Raw genomic sequence first — 17,361 nt, forward strand, 5'->3', positions numbered from 1 at the left:
GTAAAGTCACTTAAATTCTGAAGTCAAGCATTTAAATTTTACCTCTAAAAGTGATTCCTCAAGTTTAGCTAGCTGTATTTTTTTATCTTCTTCCTGCTGTAGCAGTTTTGTTTTCTGCTCTTCCAGATCTGGTTTCTCATGCTGAATAGTTAAAGCCAAAAGCTTAAATAGGAAAAAAGTTTATTAAAAAAGTGTTTTCCTCTAATAATATATCCTGTATTTCATTTACCAAATATTAAAAATGATTTCTGAAAATATGCTATTCTGCTTCTCATAATACATAAGTTATTTAAAAAGAGAATAAATAGTAGAATAGCTGAAATATTTGTTAATTATGTCTTCCTTGATACAGTGTTAGTTCTTCAGATACCACCTTCAATATATTAAAATGAAGTAAAACAGCATCATAAAAGTGGTGGACATTTTCTTAATGAATGATGGACATTCATTTTCTTAAACTGATAACAAATGCTGAGATGATGACATTAAAAAATAGTAACTACAAAGGATATAGTATAAGGATCTTCATTTAGCTTTTGATATACAAAAACTAAATAGAAACCTACTGCAACAATTTTTGTATAGCTCGTTGGCAGAGAAAAAAGCAATTTAGTGAATTAATTTTGTAAAACGTGGGAGTTGTTTTCCTCTATTAAATATATATGATGTTATTTATACAAAGATCACCAACAAAATATAAATGTTTATTTTAGATATATGTTCAGAGGTACACATGATAGAAGAAAATATATTTAATTTAAACAGTAAAGTAAAACATAGGACTCAATAAAACAGATATGGGTCATCAGACAAAGTAAAATTTTGGAAAAAAGTAATGTTGTGAAGGAGTTAGAAAAGTAAACAGAATAAAGCTTAGCATCAACTGAAATATCTCCCAAATTTAAAAGGAAGAAAGATTAACAGAGGAGCATTTAAGCTGTGAAGTTTAGCCTGGAAAAGTCATATTCACATTCAAAAAATACTTAAATTAGAATCCTATGTTATTGTTAATTACATTCACCTAGCAACTGATAGTCTCCTTGTGAGGCAGACAGTACAAATGAGAACAACAGTTAACAAACATCAGAGTGAAGACTTGAACCTGGAACTTCAAAGTCCAGGGTTCCTCTCATTGTAATGCATTTTCCAATGGCTTGACAAATAGGCCTAATTAATGGCATAACAGAATAAGTATAATGAGATATAATCAGTTCTAAAAAAAGAAATTGGGAAATTTTACCTTCCCTGAAATTGCCTTTCAAAGCTTGTTAGAGATGGAAACTGAAATAAAACCCAAAGTTTTATTTTCATTTACAAGTATAATTTGAATTCAAAACTGCAGGAATAAATTGGCAAAATATTTTGAAAACCTATTACATATATATATACGAATGCATGTATGTATAAATGTATACATACACATATATGTAAACATATGTATCTATTGTGTGTGTGTGCGTGTGTAGCTCAAACATCTAAAGTCACTCTTATAGAGTTTTCTAAATGCCCTAAACTAGATGACTGGAGCATTCATACCTGTCCTCTTAATCCACTTCTTGTTGTTGTAAAGTTAACCTCTGTAACAATTGAAGCTGCATCAGGTGGGATAAAAGGATTTGGGTTTCGTGTTGAGAGAAATAGGCGGAATTCTTCATTATAATCAATAATTTTGTCACCTATTTGTACAACATAACGTGGACCTATTTGTTTTTAAAAAGACAAAAGGTTATTCCTTGCTCTATATTTTGCTAAAGCACATTAATACGATTACATAAGAATTAATAAGTAAATATATTTAAAATAGCTTATGAGTACATAGCTTACTTTTATAGGTATTTATAGGCATTATCCAATAAAAGAATAAACTGAGAAATTAAACAGAATTCTGTATTAACTTGTACTGGTGTTTGTAATAAAAAGTTATGTTCAAAATACTCTTTTACACCACAAGGTCTTGAAGTGACATTTAGCATTCAATGGTAGAAATTTGTATTATACTTTCAAGTTTACAAAGTACTTTTTCTTATAAAAACTGTGAGGTTAATAATTAAAATTTTTTTAACAAATGAGAAAATGGAGGCTTAAAAAGGTTATGTGGCTTTTACTAGGTCAAGGATGAAGTGAGTTCCTCAGATGAAAGTCATTTAGAATGTGAACTCCTTTACGGCAATTTGGCTTTCCTTGGACCCCCAATGCTTAGCATACTACTTCACCCATGGTAAATATTAATATAAGCTTACTGACTAAGATCCTGAGGGGTACTATGGGAAGCCTGAGGAGGGAAAGTTTGAAATAAGGCAATGTGGCAGTTATATTGCAGAATTGTTCCAGTTGAAGTTAAATAAATAAATTTGTAGTGGACCTAGAAGGAATGGTTTCAAAAATTCTGCAAGTCAGAGGGGCGGAGCCAAGATGGCAGAGTAGGAAGACACACACAGTACAGCTCTTCCCCCACTGCCCATAAAATACCTGTAAAAAATGACTCTCAAATTCTAGAGCAGCAGAAGCCACAGAATGACAGAGTGAAAGAGATTTCCATCCAAACATAACCTGGAAGGCTGACAGAAAAGGTCTATCCCACGGGACAGTGAGCCAAGTGGAGCCCAGCCCTGGCCCCAGCACCAGGAGGAACAGGATCAGAACAGGCCTCCAGGGCAGAATCCCCAGCAGGGAGGGTATCAGATCCCTCAATCCTCAAGCACTAAATAAAGCTTCAAAGGTCAGTGAGACAGCTTTCCCAGGTGGGGGAGAGGGGAGCAGGGTCCCCCCCAGCTTGGGCCCCAGGCAGCAGGTGTCAGTAGCAGCACAGTGCTGCTTGGCAGTGACTGAGTCTGTGGAAGCTTCCATTGTGGGAGTGGCTCAGCTTAAAGCTCCTGGGGGTATTGAGCATCTGATCTGAACCTCAGCCCCAGGCACAGTCCTGGGGTAAGTAGGAGCACTAGAACCCTCCTCTTGACAAAGGATTCAGAAGTCAAGTAAGTGGCCTGAAAAATGCCCAAAAAAGGTGAAAAAAAAATAAGACCATAGAAGGTTACTTTCTTGGTGAACAGGTATTTCCTTCCATTCTTTCAAATGAGGAAGAACAATGCACATTGTCAGAGGAAGTCAAAGCTTCTGCATCCAGTACCTCCAAAATGAATATGCAACAGGTTCAGGCTATGGAAGAGCTTGAAAAGCGAGTCAACAGCCTGCTAAAGGAGACACAAAAAAATGCTGAGGAAAATAACATCTTTAAAAAGAGGCTAACTCAACTGGAAAAAGAGGTCCAAAAAGTCAATGAGGAGAAGAAGGCTTTAAAAAGCAGAATCAGCCAAATGGAAAAGGAGGTTTAAAAGCTAATTGAACAAAATAGTTCTTTAAAAATAAGACTGGAACTAAGGGAAGCTAATGACTATATGATAAACCAAGAAATTACAAAACAAAACCAAAAGAAAGAAAAATAGAAGACAATGTGAAATATCTCACTGGAAAAGCAACTGACCTGGAAAACAGATCACCTGGAAAATAGATCCAGGACAAACAATTTAAAAATTATGGGACTACCTGAAAGCCATGATCAAAAAAAGAGCCTAGATATTACCTTTCATGAAATTATCAAGGAAAACTGCCCTGAGATTCTAGAACCAGAGGGCATAATAAATATTGAAAGAATCCACTGATCACCTCCTGGAAGAGACCCAAAAAGAGAAACTCCTAGGAATATTGTGGCCAAACTTCAGAGTTCCCAGGTCAAGGAGAAAATATTGCAAGCAGCTAGAAAGAAACAACTCGAGTATTGTGGAAATACAGTCAGGATAACACAGAGGATCTGGCAGCTTCTACATTAAGGGATCGAAGGGCTTGGAATAGGATATTCCAGAAGTCAAAGGAACTGGGATTAAAACCAAGAATCACCTACCCAGAAAAACTGAATATAATACTTCAAGGGAAAAAATGGTCATTCATTCATATAGAGGACTTTCAAGCATTCTTGATGAAAAGACCAAACTGAAGAGATAATTTGACTTTCAAACACAAGAATCAAGAGAAGCATGAAAAGGTAAACAGGAAAGAGAATCATAAGGGACTTTCTAAAGTTGAACTATTTACATTCCTACATGGAAAGATAATATTTGTAACTTTTGAGACTTTTCTCAGTATTTGGATAGGTGGAGGAATTGTACATACACACACACATGCACGCACGCACAAATATAGACAGACAGCACAGGTTGAGTTGATTCAGAAGGAATGATATCTATAAAAAAATAAAATTAAGGGGTGAGAGAGGAATACATTGAGAGGAGAAAGGGAGAAATGGAATGGGGCAGACTATCATTCATAAAGAGATAAGAAAAATCTTTTTCAATGGAGGAGAAAAGGAAGGAGGTGAGAGGGGAAAGTGAAGCTTACACTCTTCACATATGGCTTAAGGAGGGAATAACATGCTCACTAAATCTGGTATGAAAACTTATCTTACACTGTAGGAAAGTAGGGGAGAAGGGGACAAGTGGGGTGAGGGGAATGATAGAAGAGAGGGCAAATGGGGGAAGGAAGTAACTAGAAGTAAACACTTTTGGAAAGGGACAAGGTCAAATGAGAGAATAGAATAAATGGGGGACGGGATAGGATGGAGGGAAATATAGTCAGTCTTATACAATATGACTATTATGGAAGTCTTTTGCAAAACGACACATATATAGCCTGTACTGAATTGCTTGCCTTCTCAGTGGGGATGGGTGGGGAGGGAGGAAGGGAGAGAAGCTGGAATTCAAAGTATTACAAACAATTGCTGAGAACTGTTATTGCATATAACCAGGAAATAAGAAATACAGGTAATGGTATATATAAATCTATCTTGCCCTACAAGAAAAGTGAGAAGATGGGGATAAGGGAAGGGTGGTGTATGATAGAAGGGAGGTCACATTGAGAGAAGGGGTAATCAGAATGCAAGGTGTTATGGGGTGGGTGAGGGGAAAGATGGGGAGAAAAATTGGAACTCAAAATTTTGTCGAAATGAATGTCGTAATCTATAAATAAATAAATAAATAAATTTAAAAGAAAATTCTATAAGTCGGATTGGAGAAAGCAGTGACCAGAGGTAGGGTTGGTTAAGGTATGATTTACATGAAGTCAATGGTACAGTAGATTCACGATTAGAAGACGTGTGGAGAAGAACTGGTTCACCAAAGGGTCAAGATTTAGAAGTGATGAGACCATAGAGAAGTGATAAATTGGGGAAATTCTAGTGTAGAGGGATTAGAACTCATAATGAGGAAGAAGAGTAAGGTTAGCAAGAGAAAGGAATTTTATAGATGTTGGATGTCGAAATACAAGACTTGCAGTTGATGGCAAAATCAAGGATATAATCAACCCCATGTGTATCTGATGGAATAGAGAAATAGGTCACAGGAACTGACTATAATGAGAAATTGGAAAGTTATAGTATTTTATGGAACACCAACATGTATACTAAGTTCCCTTATATCAGAATGGAAGTTGGAGGGAGAAGAGACTATTAGTTAGGCCATGAACTTATTGAGAAAGATGGGAGAATGTCCTGATGTACAATGGTCACCAGGATCTGGATTGGGTGACAAACTGGAATTGCATAATATTCAAGGAAGAGAGAGTCCTGACTTATGGGGCTATAAGAGAGTCTGAAAGTAGCAATACAAAGAAAAGTAAGCCAAAGAATTCAGTGGGTCCTAAAAGACAGAAGGAGAAAGAGAGGAAGTAGTTTAAAATAAAATGATATTTGTCACTCATGGGGCAAGAATTCTAGAGGTCACAATTAAAAGGATGGGTAGGTCTAGAGTAGGACAATGGTGGGATTGGGTTGAGCTATATGGCAATGAAGAAAAAGACAACTGGAATACGGGAGGAAGCTTTCTTCTTGGATAATCAGGAGTTTAATATCGCTGAAATGAGAAGAATATAAGTAGTGAAAGTATGTAAACCACTGGAGAATGAGTCCAGGCAGGGAATTATTAGATGGGGAGAGATCCACTAATGAAGTTGGGTAAATAGAATATTCAAGGCTAGTCATCAACATCCTGGCAAATGGCAGGTCCATCAAAACATTACATTCCAGAGAAAAGATAATTTAAATATTAAAGTTAAAATGGATTTCCTACTCATTTTCAACTTTAAATTTTTTCATTTTAATTTTGGCCAATTTTTATTTGTATTTTTCTATTGTGCATATGAATTTCTATCTAGATCTGTCTTTACATGTTACTAGATCTGAAATTGAATGGAAACTAATCATATCACATTGTCATTTTGATAATTTTTGTCATGAAACATGATATTAACTACATCTAATTACTGACACTGTAGAGACAGAAAATTTGAGCTGATACTTTATTTACAGAATGTCTTTGGCTTCCTATAAATAATACCTCAAAGAAGCAAACAGTGCTATATTTCACTTTGAAAATATGAAACAAAAGTTTGCTATTTCCCCTGAAACAAATAGGGATTTAAAAGAAGAAACAAACAATGCATTTATGTACATAGATTCCTTAGCTCAAATAAATATAATTTCTCTCCTGTTCAGAAATACTTAATTTCTGAAGTCCTAATAAAAATGTTGTGTAACTGTCAACATGAAAAACTTGCCAAAAATTTATAATAAAATTTGTATTTTAAGGCTATTATAAGTTATTCTTTGTAAAAATTCAATGAAAGTGGAAAAAGAAGGCATCCTTCTGCTATTTCATATACTTCTTTTCATTAAAAAGCAAAACTTATTCCAAAGTAATTGGGTTCTACGACAAGAAGCAAAAGAAGGAAAAAGTACTAAGTTAAATATATCTGAACTTCCTAATGGAGTAATACCAAGGAAATTCTCAATAATTTACCTTGTGCAACAAGATCTTTTCTCAACAATGGATATAGAACAGGTTCTACTCCATCCATCTCCTGTATAATAAGTGTTTTCCCAAATCTTACTGCCAACTCAAGAGCAGTGATAAAGTTACTGTCCTGGGTTAGTAAAAGATAAGAATGTTATTTTTTTATTACGATATTATTTTCAATAGGTTGTATCATTCTTATTTGTAGAATTTAAATGTGCATTTATAAAATAATGACATCAATTATTTCCATAATTAGATCACATGACAATGAAATAATAGTAGTGGATAAATTATCAAATAAATTATCATCATCAATAATTTATTTAAACAAACGCATTAAATAAACTCAGTACAGAATTTAAGGTAAGTACTTAAATAACTTATTTCAACTGGCTACCAATGTTGGGTCTCAACATTAATATTAAAATACAATGGTTACTCAAAGTTATTTTGCTTACTTCAAAAATCAAATAAATTCCAATGATCTTTTCTTTGTGATAATATGTTCAACTCCTCTAAAAAAGAGTAAGACACATTTTCTTCCCACTACGAAAATGAGAAATGAGAAGCCCTAAACTCAAGTCATTTGATCAGGCTTTATTATCGCTCTGAAATGGAAACCAATATGGAGACTTTTGGACTCTGAGCTCTAATCAGGCACTTCTAGAGCCATTCCTCTACATCTGTTAGTAGTTTTGGGGTACTTATGGAGTATTTAAGCCATCTATTCTCCCTTGTTCTCACTATATGACCAGTGCCACCTCCTCTTCCTATCAGTCAAGATATGTATTAATATCTTTTATATCACTTCTCTCACGCAAATTTCCATTGATAAATTGTTAGGGTCCATCATGTATATCACAGGCTTCTCAAAATTCCATTCTTTACAGTATATGGTATTCTATGATGGTATCCATATGGCATTACCAGACAAATGCTATTGTTAAAAAGATAGAACTCTAGAGGGGAATCATTAAAAGGTAGACATGAATAAAAGTTATGCAGAAGGAATGGATGGTTATGATCTGTACCATTAGAAGGACCCAGTGATGATCTCATCACAGATCAATGATTCAATCAACTCATTAACTGATATTTTTGAGCATATCTAGCTAAGAGCAAGAACATATGGTATCATGAAAATCAAAGAAAGATGAAACTACATTTAATAAAATATTTTTGGTAAGTATGGTATATATACAAGGGGAGGTATTATAGCATAATATTGTTTTTGTTCCATTATAATTCTTACAGGTGCTTTGTTCTATTTGAATTCAATTTTAGTCCCCAGCATGCTGCAGTGTCTTTTACTGTAGGGTACAAGTAACACAAAATAGTTTTGAAACAATAACAGACTACCATGTTCAGGGCTTCATTGTTCTTCTCCTATTTTTCTTGATATTATAATAAAAGTATTTAATTGGTCATTTAAGATGCACTGAATAGAGGCCATGACTCCACAAAACAAAAATATTTGATCAACAAAAATGAAAAAAATTGACATGGGCAATAAATGCTAGAGCTAATATCAGGAAGACTCGGGGTCAGCTGCTGCCTTCGATACTACTGTGTGACCACAGACAAGTTACTGTGCTGGTTTCCTGAGACTCTCACAGCTCTCTTAAGATTTATCTACTACTTTAAATTGGGATTGATCTGCAATAGTGAGAGGAGTTTCCAAACCTCTGATGTCACAGAAGCTTGATATATAGACGTATTTTGTTAGCATTTAGACTAGATAATACAGAATATTCTACAGTGAGCTGCCTAGTGTTTTACATGGAATAATAAGAGACCATGTAATAAGACAGAATGATACTCAAGAAATCTTAGTTCTTCATCATCTCAACTCTGCTGCTAAATAACTGTGTGAGCTATTCAAGTCCCTTAATCACACTATCCTTTAGTTTTTTACTTGAAAAATTCAAAAATTCAATAATGGGAAGAGGATGGAGAGGAAGGAAAAGAGGACGCAAGCACTTACACAGAAGGTGCTATGGGCCAATGCCAATACTGGACAATAAGCACATTTATAAACGGTATGTCATTTAACACTGACAACAACTCTGTGAGGTAGGTGCTATTATTATCCCCATTTTATAGCTAGAAATCTGAGGCAGACAGAGGTTAAGTGACTTGCCCTGCATCAAACAGTTATTAAGTACCTGAGACTAGATTTAAACTTGGTCTTCCTGACTCCAAGTCCAGTGTTCTATCCACTGTTCCCATCTACTTGCCTTTAAAGGAATCAATTATAATAAGTAATAGGAAAATACTTACCTGTTGGTTAATAATTTCTAAACGTGATTCTTTTAAATGTATCTTTAACCATTCTGTTGCTTGGGAAGAAGGATCGATTAGAAATGGGCAAACTCGACTCTAGTTAAGAAACAAAAACAATGAAAAAATATAAATAATACATATTTTGTCAAAATTTTAGAAGAAACAGCTTGAAAATTATAAATAGAAAATTCGGGTGTCTCTCAAGTTTCAGAGGTCCCCAAAATGCTGAGCTATGGAAAAGCAATAAGCCAAAAGGGAAGAAGAAAGGGGATACAGAATAAAACATATATTTAACCAATTCCCAAGGAAAGGCCAAAAGCTTGCAAAGCAACAATCCTGATTGCATGGTAAATGCAGTAATTAATTAACATTAGCCATCTTCAAATGAAAATTGTTAATGGACAAAGGAACTATGCAAAAACAGAGCTCAAAAATCTACAAATTGACCTAGATGCTCCATCTTAAAACAAATTAAACCAGAACTCTAGTACTATTCTATTCTAATTGGGCCTATTCAAAATGTATTTGAAATATATGAAAAAATTAATCACTAATTTCACATTGGAGAACTCCTGGTTTAAAGTTGTCAAATATATAGTTACAGAACACACAAAGAAAAATAAATTAATCATTAAAAATTTGCTAAAAATAATTAGTGATGCTACCTGAATCTGGTTCCTTGATACTGTTAACAATAACTCACTCAAACTTCATTCCTGAAGGCTTAACTTGTTATCACTCCAACATAAATGCTAGTTCTTTTCACACAAGTATATTAACTTTGTAACTTCATGATGCTACAGTATTTTTTTTAAAACTACTTTCATATGAGTATTAAATAGTATATTATCAAATCTAACACATCTTTGGTTAAACACAAAAGCAACTAGAGTTTAAAAAAAAAAATCATTCTTACCCATGATTTCAAAGCAATGATCTGATGCAGTAAAACAAAAATAAGTCAAGATTATTTATATAACAAATAAAACATTTTCAATATTTCATATAGTGCTTATAAGTTTATGCTGAAAAATGTCTATTTGATTTAAAAATCATTCCTGACTTCCCATCCTTCTTACTTTCTTTTCCTCCCACTTCATTAAAATCATTCTTATGTACCATTCCTTCAAAGTTATGTTCTGCTCTTATAACACCTGCATTTTAAAAGTAATTATAGAATTTTTTTAAAAAAAATCTTCTTTAGTTATGTCTTCTCAATCAACAATTCCCCTGCATTACCTTAGGCTTATCCAGTATAGATCTATTATCAAAGATCTAATTTATAGAAAGTACTTTGATGATAGTAACAACCAAATTTATGGTATTTATTACTGGACTATTAAACTATCATAGGTTTGCCTACTGTGCAGTATAAAATCCTTCTAGACCATGGTTTAGGAGTAGATTATTGGTATTAAAATGAAATTTATTTCAGTGAAATTCCTCTTATTTCATTTGCAAACCTGCATCAATAAAATAGCTTGTCACCTTAACAAAATCCCTCAAATTGTTAAGCTGAACAACTGTAAATAAATGGTATAAAGTCATTTATGGTAACAGAGACAAAATATTAGATATCTTAGATCAACATAATTAAAATAATAAAAATAAATCTTAAAAAGCTATCTATGTCCTCATCAAGAAAAGTGATTCGAATTACAAAGTTATATATTCCCAGAAATTAAATAATAAAATTATTCCATACCCTAGTAAATAAATAACATTTTCTAGAGGTTAATCTCTTATATACTTTGTTATGGGATAACAAAAGGAGTACATAAAAATATTTCTTAAAATACAAGTGAGTATTTCTAGGATTGCTGAAATTGGAAAAGGAAGTTATCATACTTTAAGGATAGCACAGAAACAAGAGATCAGAAAGCATGCAATTTTTCAGTATGAAATAAATTTATCTTTCTAGTCTGAATAAAGATGAAGAGAAATGCTTATTGAATGCAAGTTAAAGAGGAATCAAAATCAGAATATAAGTAAAATTGTGTATTTGTCAATAAGGAAGCTATATTCTGTAAGTCATTTGAATTAATTAAAAGTATAGCCAATTAAATTAATAGTGATAAACATGCAGAACAAGAACCTGTGGGGAAGCTGGTCTTCCAAGGTTTACATGTTACCAAATAGAAAACATTTAAGTCAACAGACAGGGGTGGGGAACCCGTGGCCTCGGGTCACATGTGGCCCTCCAGGTTCTCAAGGGAAGCCTTTTGACTGAGTCCAAGTTTTACAGAACAAATCCTTTCATTAAGGGGATTTGTTGTGTGAAATCTGGATTCAGTCAAAGGGCCACTTTTGAGGGCCTAGAGGCCACAGGTTCCCCACCCCTGCATTTTATCTCTCTTCTTTATCTTATTCTCTCCAGTAGTTTTAAACTTAGTGGGCAATGGAGGCCAGAAAAGAAGACAAAAGAAAGAGGGAAAGACACACAAGTTGACACTGGAGAATGGAAAAGTGCATTCAGAAGAAGAAGAATCTAGAAATTGTTTCAGAGGATTAACTCACACCTATCTAGTACACCTATCCCAGAGAAAAGAGAGCAGTCAATGATAAAACATTTAAGATTGGTTTATCTTAATGTTGCACATTGTGTTTAAAAATGCCATACGATTTTTAGCATTTTTTTCAACACAGGTGACTTTTTCATTTTACAAACAATGACTTTTAGAAAACAGATACTATGTGAAAAATCATCATTATAAATATCAGTTCCTGGGCTTTTCACTATCCTTTTTGGCCAAGATCCCAAAATTTGGCTCCTTTCCACTGCCTGTTTAGGAAAGGAAGAACGATTACATAAAAAGTGGAACTGAGATGAGGGATTTTTTAAAAAGTCAATGATAATATCTGATATTAACAAGCAGCATGACAGAAGAAACATGGGATCTATTGTGCAATAGCATGTTTTAGCTTTCGATTCATTAGAAAATTCAACTTTTAGTCTTTTATTATCAAGATGACAAGGTCATTTAGATTTATAAAAATCAATAAGAGAAAAATGAACACCATCAAATGGTACAAAATTTTTGCTTCTATTCATTTAATAATTTAAAGTAGTGTTTGAAAAATAAGTGGTTAGATAAAAATGTTGGTTGTATAATAAAATTCACTTGCAAATTTGCTTTTTTTTTAATTTTCATTTGTTCCCCCTTCACTCCCAGGAGTAGGATAGAAAGGGACTTTATGTACTGAGATGTCAACAATGAAAACATAAACTCTAAAGAAAATTTGTGGGACTGACTATGGAAAGGAAAAAATACACGTACTAAGAAGACAACTTGTAAAAGAAAAACAAAATGAATTAATTACCTGCAAAATAACAAGAGCATTTTCTATTGAAAGGTCATCAGAAGGCAGACCTTCACTTTTCCAAATTAGCTGCTCACTCTCAGTACAAAGAAACCTTCTCAAATCAAATTCTGGAAAGTTAAAAGTATCAATTAAAATTCATGAAAATTACCTCATACTCCAGTTGAGAAGATAATAAAGCAACCTTAAACGCAGGAATGCAAAAGTTCTAATAATATAACTGCTTACTGAGCAAAGAATTATTCAAAAATATTAAAGATTCGAAAGATTTTTTTGAATCTGCATTTTGAAGCCCAGCAGAGCACAAAAGGAATCATATAAATTAAGACTGCAAATTCATACCTACAAAACATTTCTGTTCTCAAAAAGCTCTAAGCATAGTCATCAACTATTTCCTGAAATCCAATTCCAATCTTTAACATAGAAGGTGGGAACCTTACATTTGCCAATAGTTCTAAAGGTCACATAAAAATATGTAAAATTTGAATTGTTTAGAGTATTTAATAACATAACAATATCTGACACTGACATAAATAATTACATATTATATTTGCAAAGTGCTTTACATAGGCCATCTCATTCATCCTCACAATTATACTTTGCCACAAGTAATACAGGGAAATCAAAAAAGTAATCATCTAGCATTTATTCAGTATTTAATATATGCCAGACACTGTGCTAGGAACTGAAGATATAAAGACAAAAGTAAGCAGTTCTTGCTTTCAAAGAGCTTATATTCTATTAGAGCATGCAAGTTAATAATTATACACAAGGCAATTTTGCATAGGACATATTAGCAACTGACAGGGATGAGGTGGGTGGGAGATCCTTTTGCAGAAAGTGACCACTTCAGCTAAGCTTGACAAATGAAGAAAAACAAGGATGCCAGTGTGCTTCACAAATAACACATGAGAGACACTAGAGTTTTTGAACTCTAGCCTCTAACAGGTTCCCTCTTGATCTGGTCAGACAGGAAGACAGCTTTGGAGGGATTAATAATCTTATTTTAGTCTAGTCTTCTCAATGGGAGTTGCTGATATTGAGAATACCAACTCCTACAGCATTCCCTAATCACCTTTCTCCCAGGGACCAACTAGAAGGGAGGAGGGGAGCAACTACCCCATGTCTCAAGGGGGCCAACTGAGGCAGGCACAGCTTGTGAACTTCCCTAAATCTCCTCAAGCCTCAATCAGGCCAGTTGAGGCAGGTCCATGCATTCCTTTATGCATTACCCAAATCCCACTTGGGTTCCCCACTCAATGTCCAGTGCACTCTTGCTTTATAGGGAAACAGACAAAGAAGGCATATTACCAGCAATAGCTTTACAGGTTAACTTTAGCAACACTGTCATTTGGCACAAGTATAGTAAACATCACATTATGTCACCCCATATCTCACAGTACAGCCTCAGTAGAATTGCCTATCATTATGACTCTAGAAATTACTATCCAGGATCCTTGGGGCTATTCTGGGAGTTATTATCTAACAGCTAGAAACTAGAGATTGCCATGGCTATGGATCCTTAGAAACTAAACTCTAAAAAGGGTAACAAAAACCTCCTTACATACACAGTGTTACTGAACTGCAGAGTATATGGTGAGGTATGGACAACAGATTATGAAGGGCTTTGAATGACAAAGTGAAGATTTTGTATTTTACTCTGGAAGTGATAGGAAGATACTGGAGTCCACTGAATAGTAAAGTTGTGGTCAGACCTGTGCTTTAAGAAGACCAAGCTAACAAATGAGTGAATGATGGACTGAAGTGAGGAGAGAACTGCAGCAAGAAGACCAACCATGTATATGTAATCATATAGGTGGGAGATGGCAAGGGCTTTTTACCAAGACAGTAGCAATGTCAGTGGAAAGAAGGTGACTTTTGTAAAAGTTGTTACAAAAGTAAACTTGACAGGTTGCGTCAACAGGTTTTATTTAAGGGGTGAAAGAATGAGGAGTCAAGAATGGCACTTAGAGTTTAGGTGACTAGGAGGATAGTGGTATCCTTAATATTAATTTGTTGTTGTTAAGTTGTTTCAGTCATGTCCAACTCTGTGTGATCCCATTTGGGGTTTTCTTGGCAAAGACATTGGAGTGGTTTGCCATTTCCTTCTCCAGGTCATCTTACAGATGAGAATACTAAGGCAAAGACTTAAGTGATTTGTCCACAGTCACATAGTGTGTATTGATAGTCAAAAAGTTAAAAAGAATAAAAGGTTTAGGGGAGAAATATGATTTCAGTTTTGGATACGTTGAGTTTTTTTAAATTTTAGACAAATAGTAAAACATAAATACATAAAAAAAGAAAAAGAAACAAACTTAAATATAAAATAAGAAAAGAAAAAAAACATGCCATGTGCACAGCAGAATGTAGGAAAGGATTCAGAATATATAGCAATAACTTTCCATTTCAAGAAAGCCTATATATTAAACACTATGTATGGAAAGCTGTCCATCTTTGCTGTCTGCCTTGTAGGTTTTCTTTTGTTCTTGTACACTTTTTACTTTGTTCTTCCCCCCTCTTTCTGCCCCTCCCCCAGGCTACAATTAAGCATGGATATATTTATATATAGATATACATGCACACACACACATACATAAATTTAGATGACTTTTATACTCTTCTAGATGTACACGGAGTTTTCCCTCTTGAACCCATTCCAGCAGATTTCCACAACAGCTCCCCTACCCCATCTAATTCCTCTGTATTGTTTCTTCCTCTCAGACCTCATTTAGCTGTATTTGAGCAGTTTTACTTTCGGAAGTCATATCATACTCAGGTTCACCCCAATCTTTTTGATAAGCTACCTAATTACTAGCAACCACCTTAGACATAGGTTTTACATTTTATATGCATAAAGGTAATTGATCCTTGTTATGTACCTTATATTTCTCTTAGGTCTTGTATGTCACATCTTCTATTAAGTTCAGGTTGTTTTTTAACAAAATCCTGAAAGTCTGACAATTCATTAAATGATATTTTTTTTCATTCAGAACTATGCTTAGCTTTGCTGGGTATGATATTTTTGTCCAGAAACCCAGTTCTTTTGCTCTTCAAAACATAGTGTTCCAAGACCTGCAATCTTTTAGTGTTGCCACTGTTAGGTCTTTTATGATTCTGTGGTACCACCATATGTAAATTTTTTTCTTGTTGCTTACAGTAGTTTGTCCTTGAGATGGGGATTTAAGAATATGACTATAATATTTCTTTGCATTTTCCTCATAGGACCTCCTTCAGGTGGTGTTTGGTGGATTTTTTCTATTTCTACTTTCCCCCTCTTATTCTAATGCTTTGGGGCAATTTTCTTTAATTATTTCTTGTATTCTTATATCGATTCTTTTTCAGATCACAGCTTTCTTGTAGTCTACAGATTCCTATATCTTCTCTTCTTGATCTATTCTCCAGATCAGTTATTTTTCTTATGAGATGTTTCACATTCTCTTCTATTTTTTTCACTCTTTATATTTTGTTCTTTTATTGCTTAAACTTATAACTTTGATGACTTCTCTGGCCCAACTCTGATTTTCAAGGAGTCATTTTCTTCCTTAAGATTCTGGATTTCCTTTTCTAACTGGTTGACGTTTTTTTCATAATCTTCATGTTTTTCTTGGAGTATTCTTATTTTTCTTCTTAGTTTTTCCTCATTCTCTCTCATTTGATTTTTAAAGTCTTTTTAAGTTTTTCAATGAACTCTTTGTGGGCAGGTGACCATCTGACATTACTCTTTGAGACAGAAGAGGGTTTGCTTCAGCATCCTCCTTAGAAGATGAACCCTGGTCTTCTCTATTCCCACAGTAGCTCTCTATGGTTGGATTCTTTCTCCATTGCTTGTGCATTTTTTTTTTTTTTTGATAATAGCTTAGTTTTTATAATCACCTGGGATATGGTGAATGGTGCCTCTGACTTTGAACTCAAACCACTACCTCCAGCCTCCTGAAAGTAACCACAGCCAGCAGCAATCCATCCCACTGCTTCTGCACTTACTAGGCTTGTGCTGGTTTCTTCTTGCCCCTACCATGTCTGTCAGCAGAGGCTCCCTTGATCTTCCCCCGCTCAGACACCCAGTTCCCTTCACTGTCCCATGGGTAAAAGTTCCTGTGCCTGGGGTTGAGCCACCCTCCCAACTCAGCTAAACCCAGATCCTTGCCAGAAGTTTAAGTGGTCCCTACCCTGGAGGTGTTTACTCTTCACAGGGAGGAAATCTCATCCTGGGATTTTTCTTCAGATCTCTGACTATCCCTGTTCTGCCCCTAATCTTATTTATGTTCACCCTGAGGCACTATTTTATCTCCTTTGTGGAGGAAAATCTTGAGAGCTTGAAATTTTCTAATCTACTTCCTCATCTTCCCAGAATCCTCTCTCCATGCTGAGTGACATTTTTTCAAAAGGCCCAATAGTCAACTGAAGATGTGAGACTGGAAGTTGGCAGAAATATTAGGGGTAAATAAATCTGATTATCATAATCATAGATATGACTATTGATTCCACAGGAGCCAATGAGATCACCAAGTGAAATAGTGGAACAACCATGGTTAATGGGTGAGATCTGGATAAAGATCTAGCAAAGGGGCTGAGAAGGAATGGTCAGATAGATAAGAGGAGAACCAGGAGAGAGTTGTGTCATGAAAACCCAGAGAGAAGAGAGTATCAAGAAGATGATGATTCACGGTGTTAACAGCTGTAGAAAGGTCAAGAAGGAAGAAGACTAAGAAAATGCAATTAGATTTGGCAATTAAAAGATCACTGGTAACTTTGAGGAGAGCAATATTGGTTTTATGATGAGTTCAATAGTCAGACCACAAAGAGTTAGGCATAAGAAGAAAGGAAGTATAGGCACCTCTCATAGATGACTTTCTCAAGAAGTTTAGCCACAAAGGGAGGACAGTCGCTGGAGTGGACAGATGGATCAAGTGAGGTT

The 17,361-nt window shown here is 34.7% G+C and overlaps 1 protein-coding gene across 7 annotated transcripts in view; it reads right to left on the reverse strand.

Annotated features, from left to right (window-relative positions):
* Nucleotides 1-17,361, reverse strand: part of DYNC2H1 (dynein cytoplasmic 2 heavy chain 1) — a 413,209-nt gene that overhangs the window by 201,175 nt on the left and 194,673 nt on the right. For 6 of the 7 annotated variants that reach the window (XM_072611237.1, XM_072611242.1, XM_072611243.1 and 3 more), the window contains 6 exons: nt 12,447-12,556; nt 10,042-10,062; nt 9,123-9,221; nt 6,846-6,969; nt 1,537-1,700; nt 43-162 (listed from right to left, as the gene is read on the reverse strand). In XM_072611237.1, the coding sequence (XP_072467338.1) occupies nt 43-162; nt 1,537-1,700; nt 6,846-6,969; nt 9,123-9,221; nt 10,042-10,062; nt 12,447-12,556 (638 nt within the window). The remainder of the gene's footprint in view (nt 1-42; nt 163-1,536; nt 1,701-6,845; nt 6,970-9,122; nt 9,222-10,041; nt 10,063-12,446; nt 12,557-17,361) is intronic. The other variant, XM_072611238.1, reaches the window with a different exon arrangement.

This window comes from Notamacropus eugenii, chromosome 5, assembly GCF_028372415.1.
Source record: "Notamacropus eugenii isolate mMacEug1 chromosome 5, mMacEug1.pri_v2, whole genome shotgun sequence".
NCBI classification, from domain to species: Eukaryota; Metazoa; Chordata; class Mammalia; order Diprotodontia; family Macropodidae; genus Notamacropus; species Notamacropus eugenii.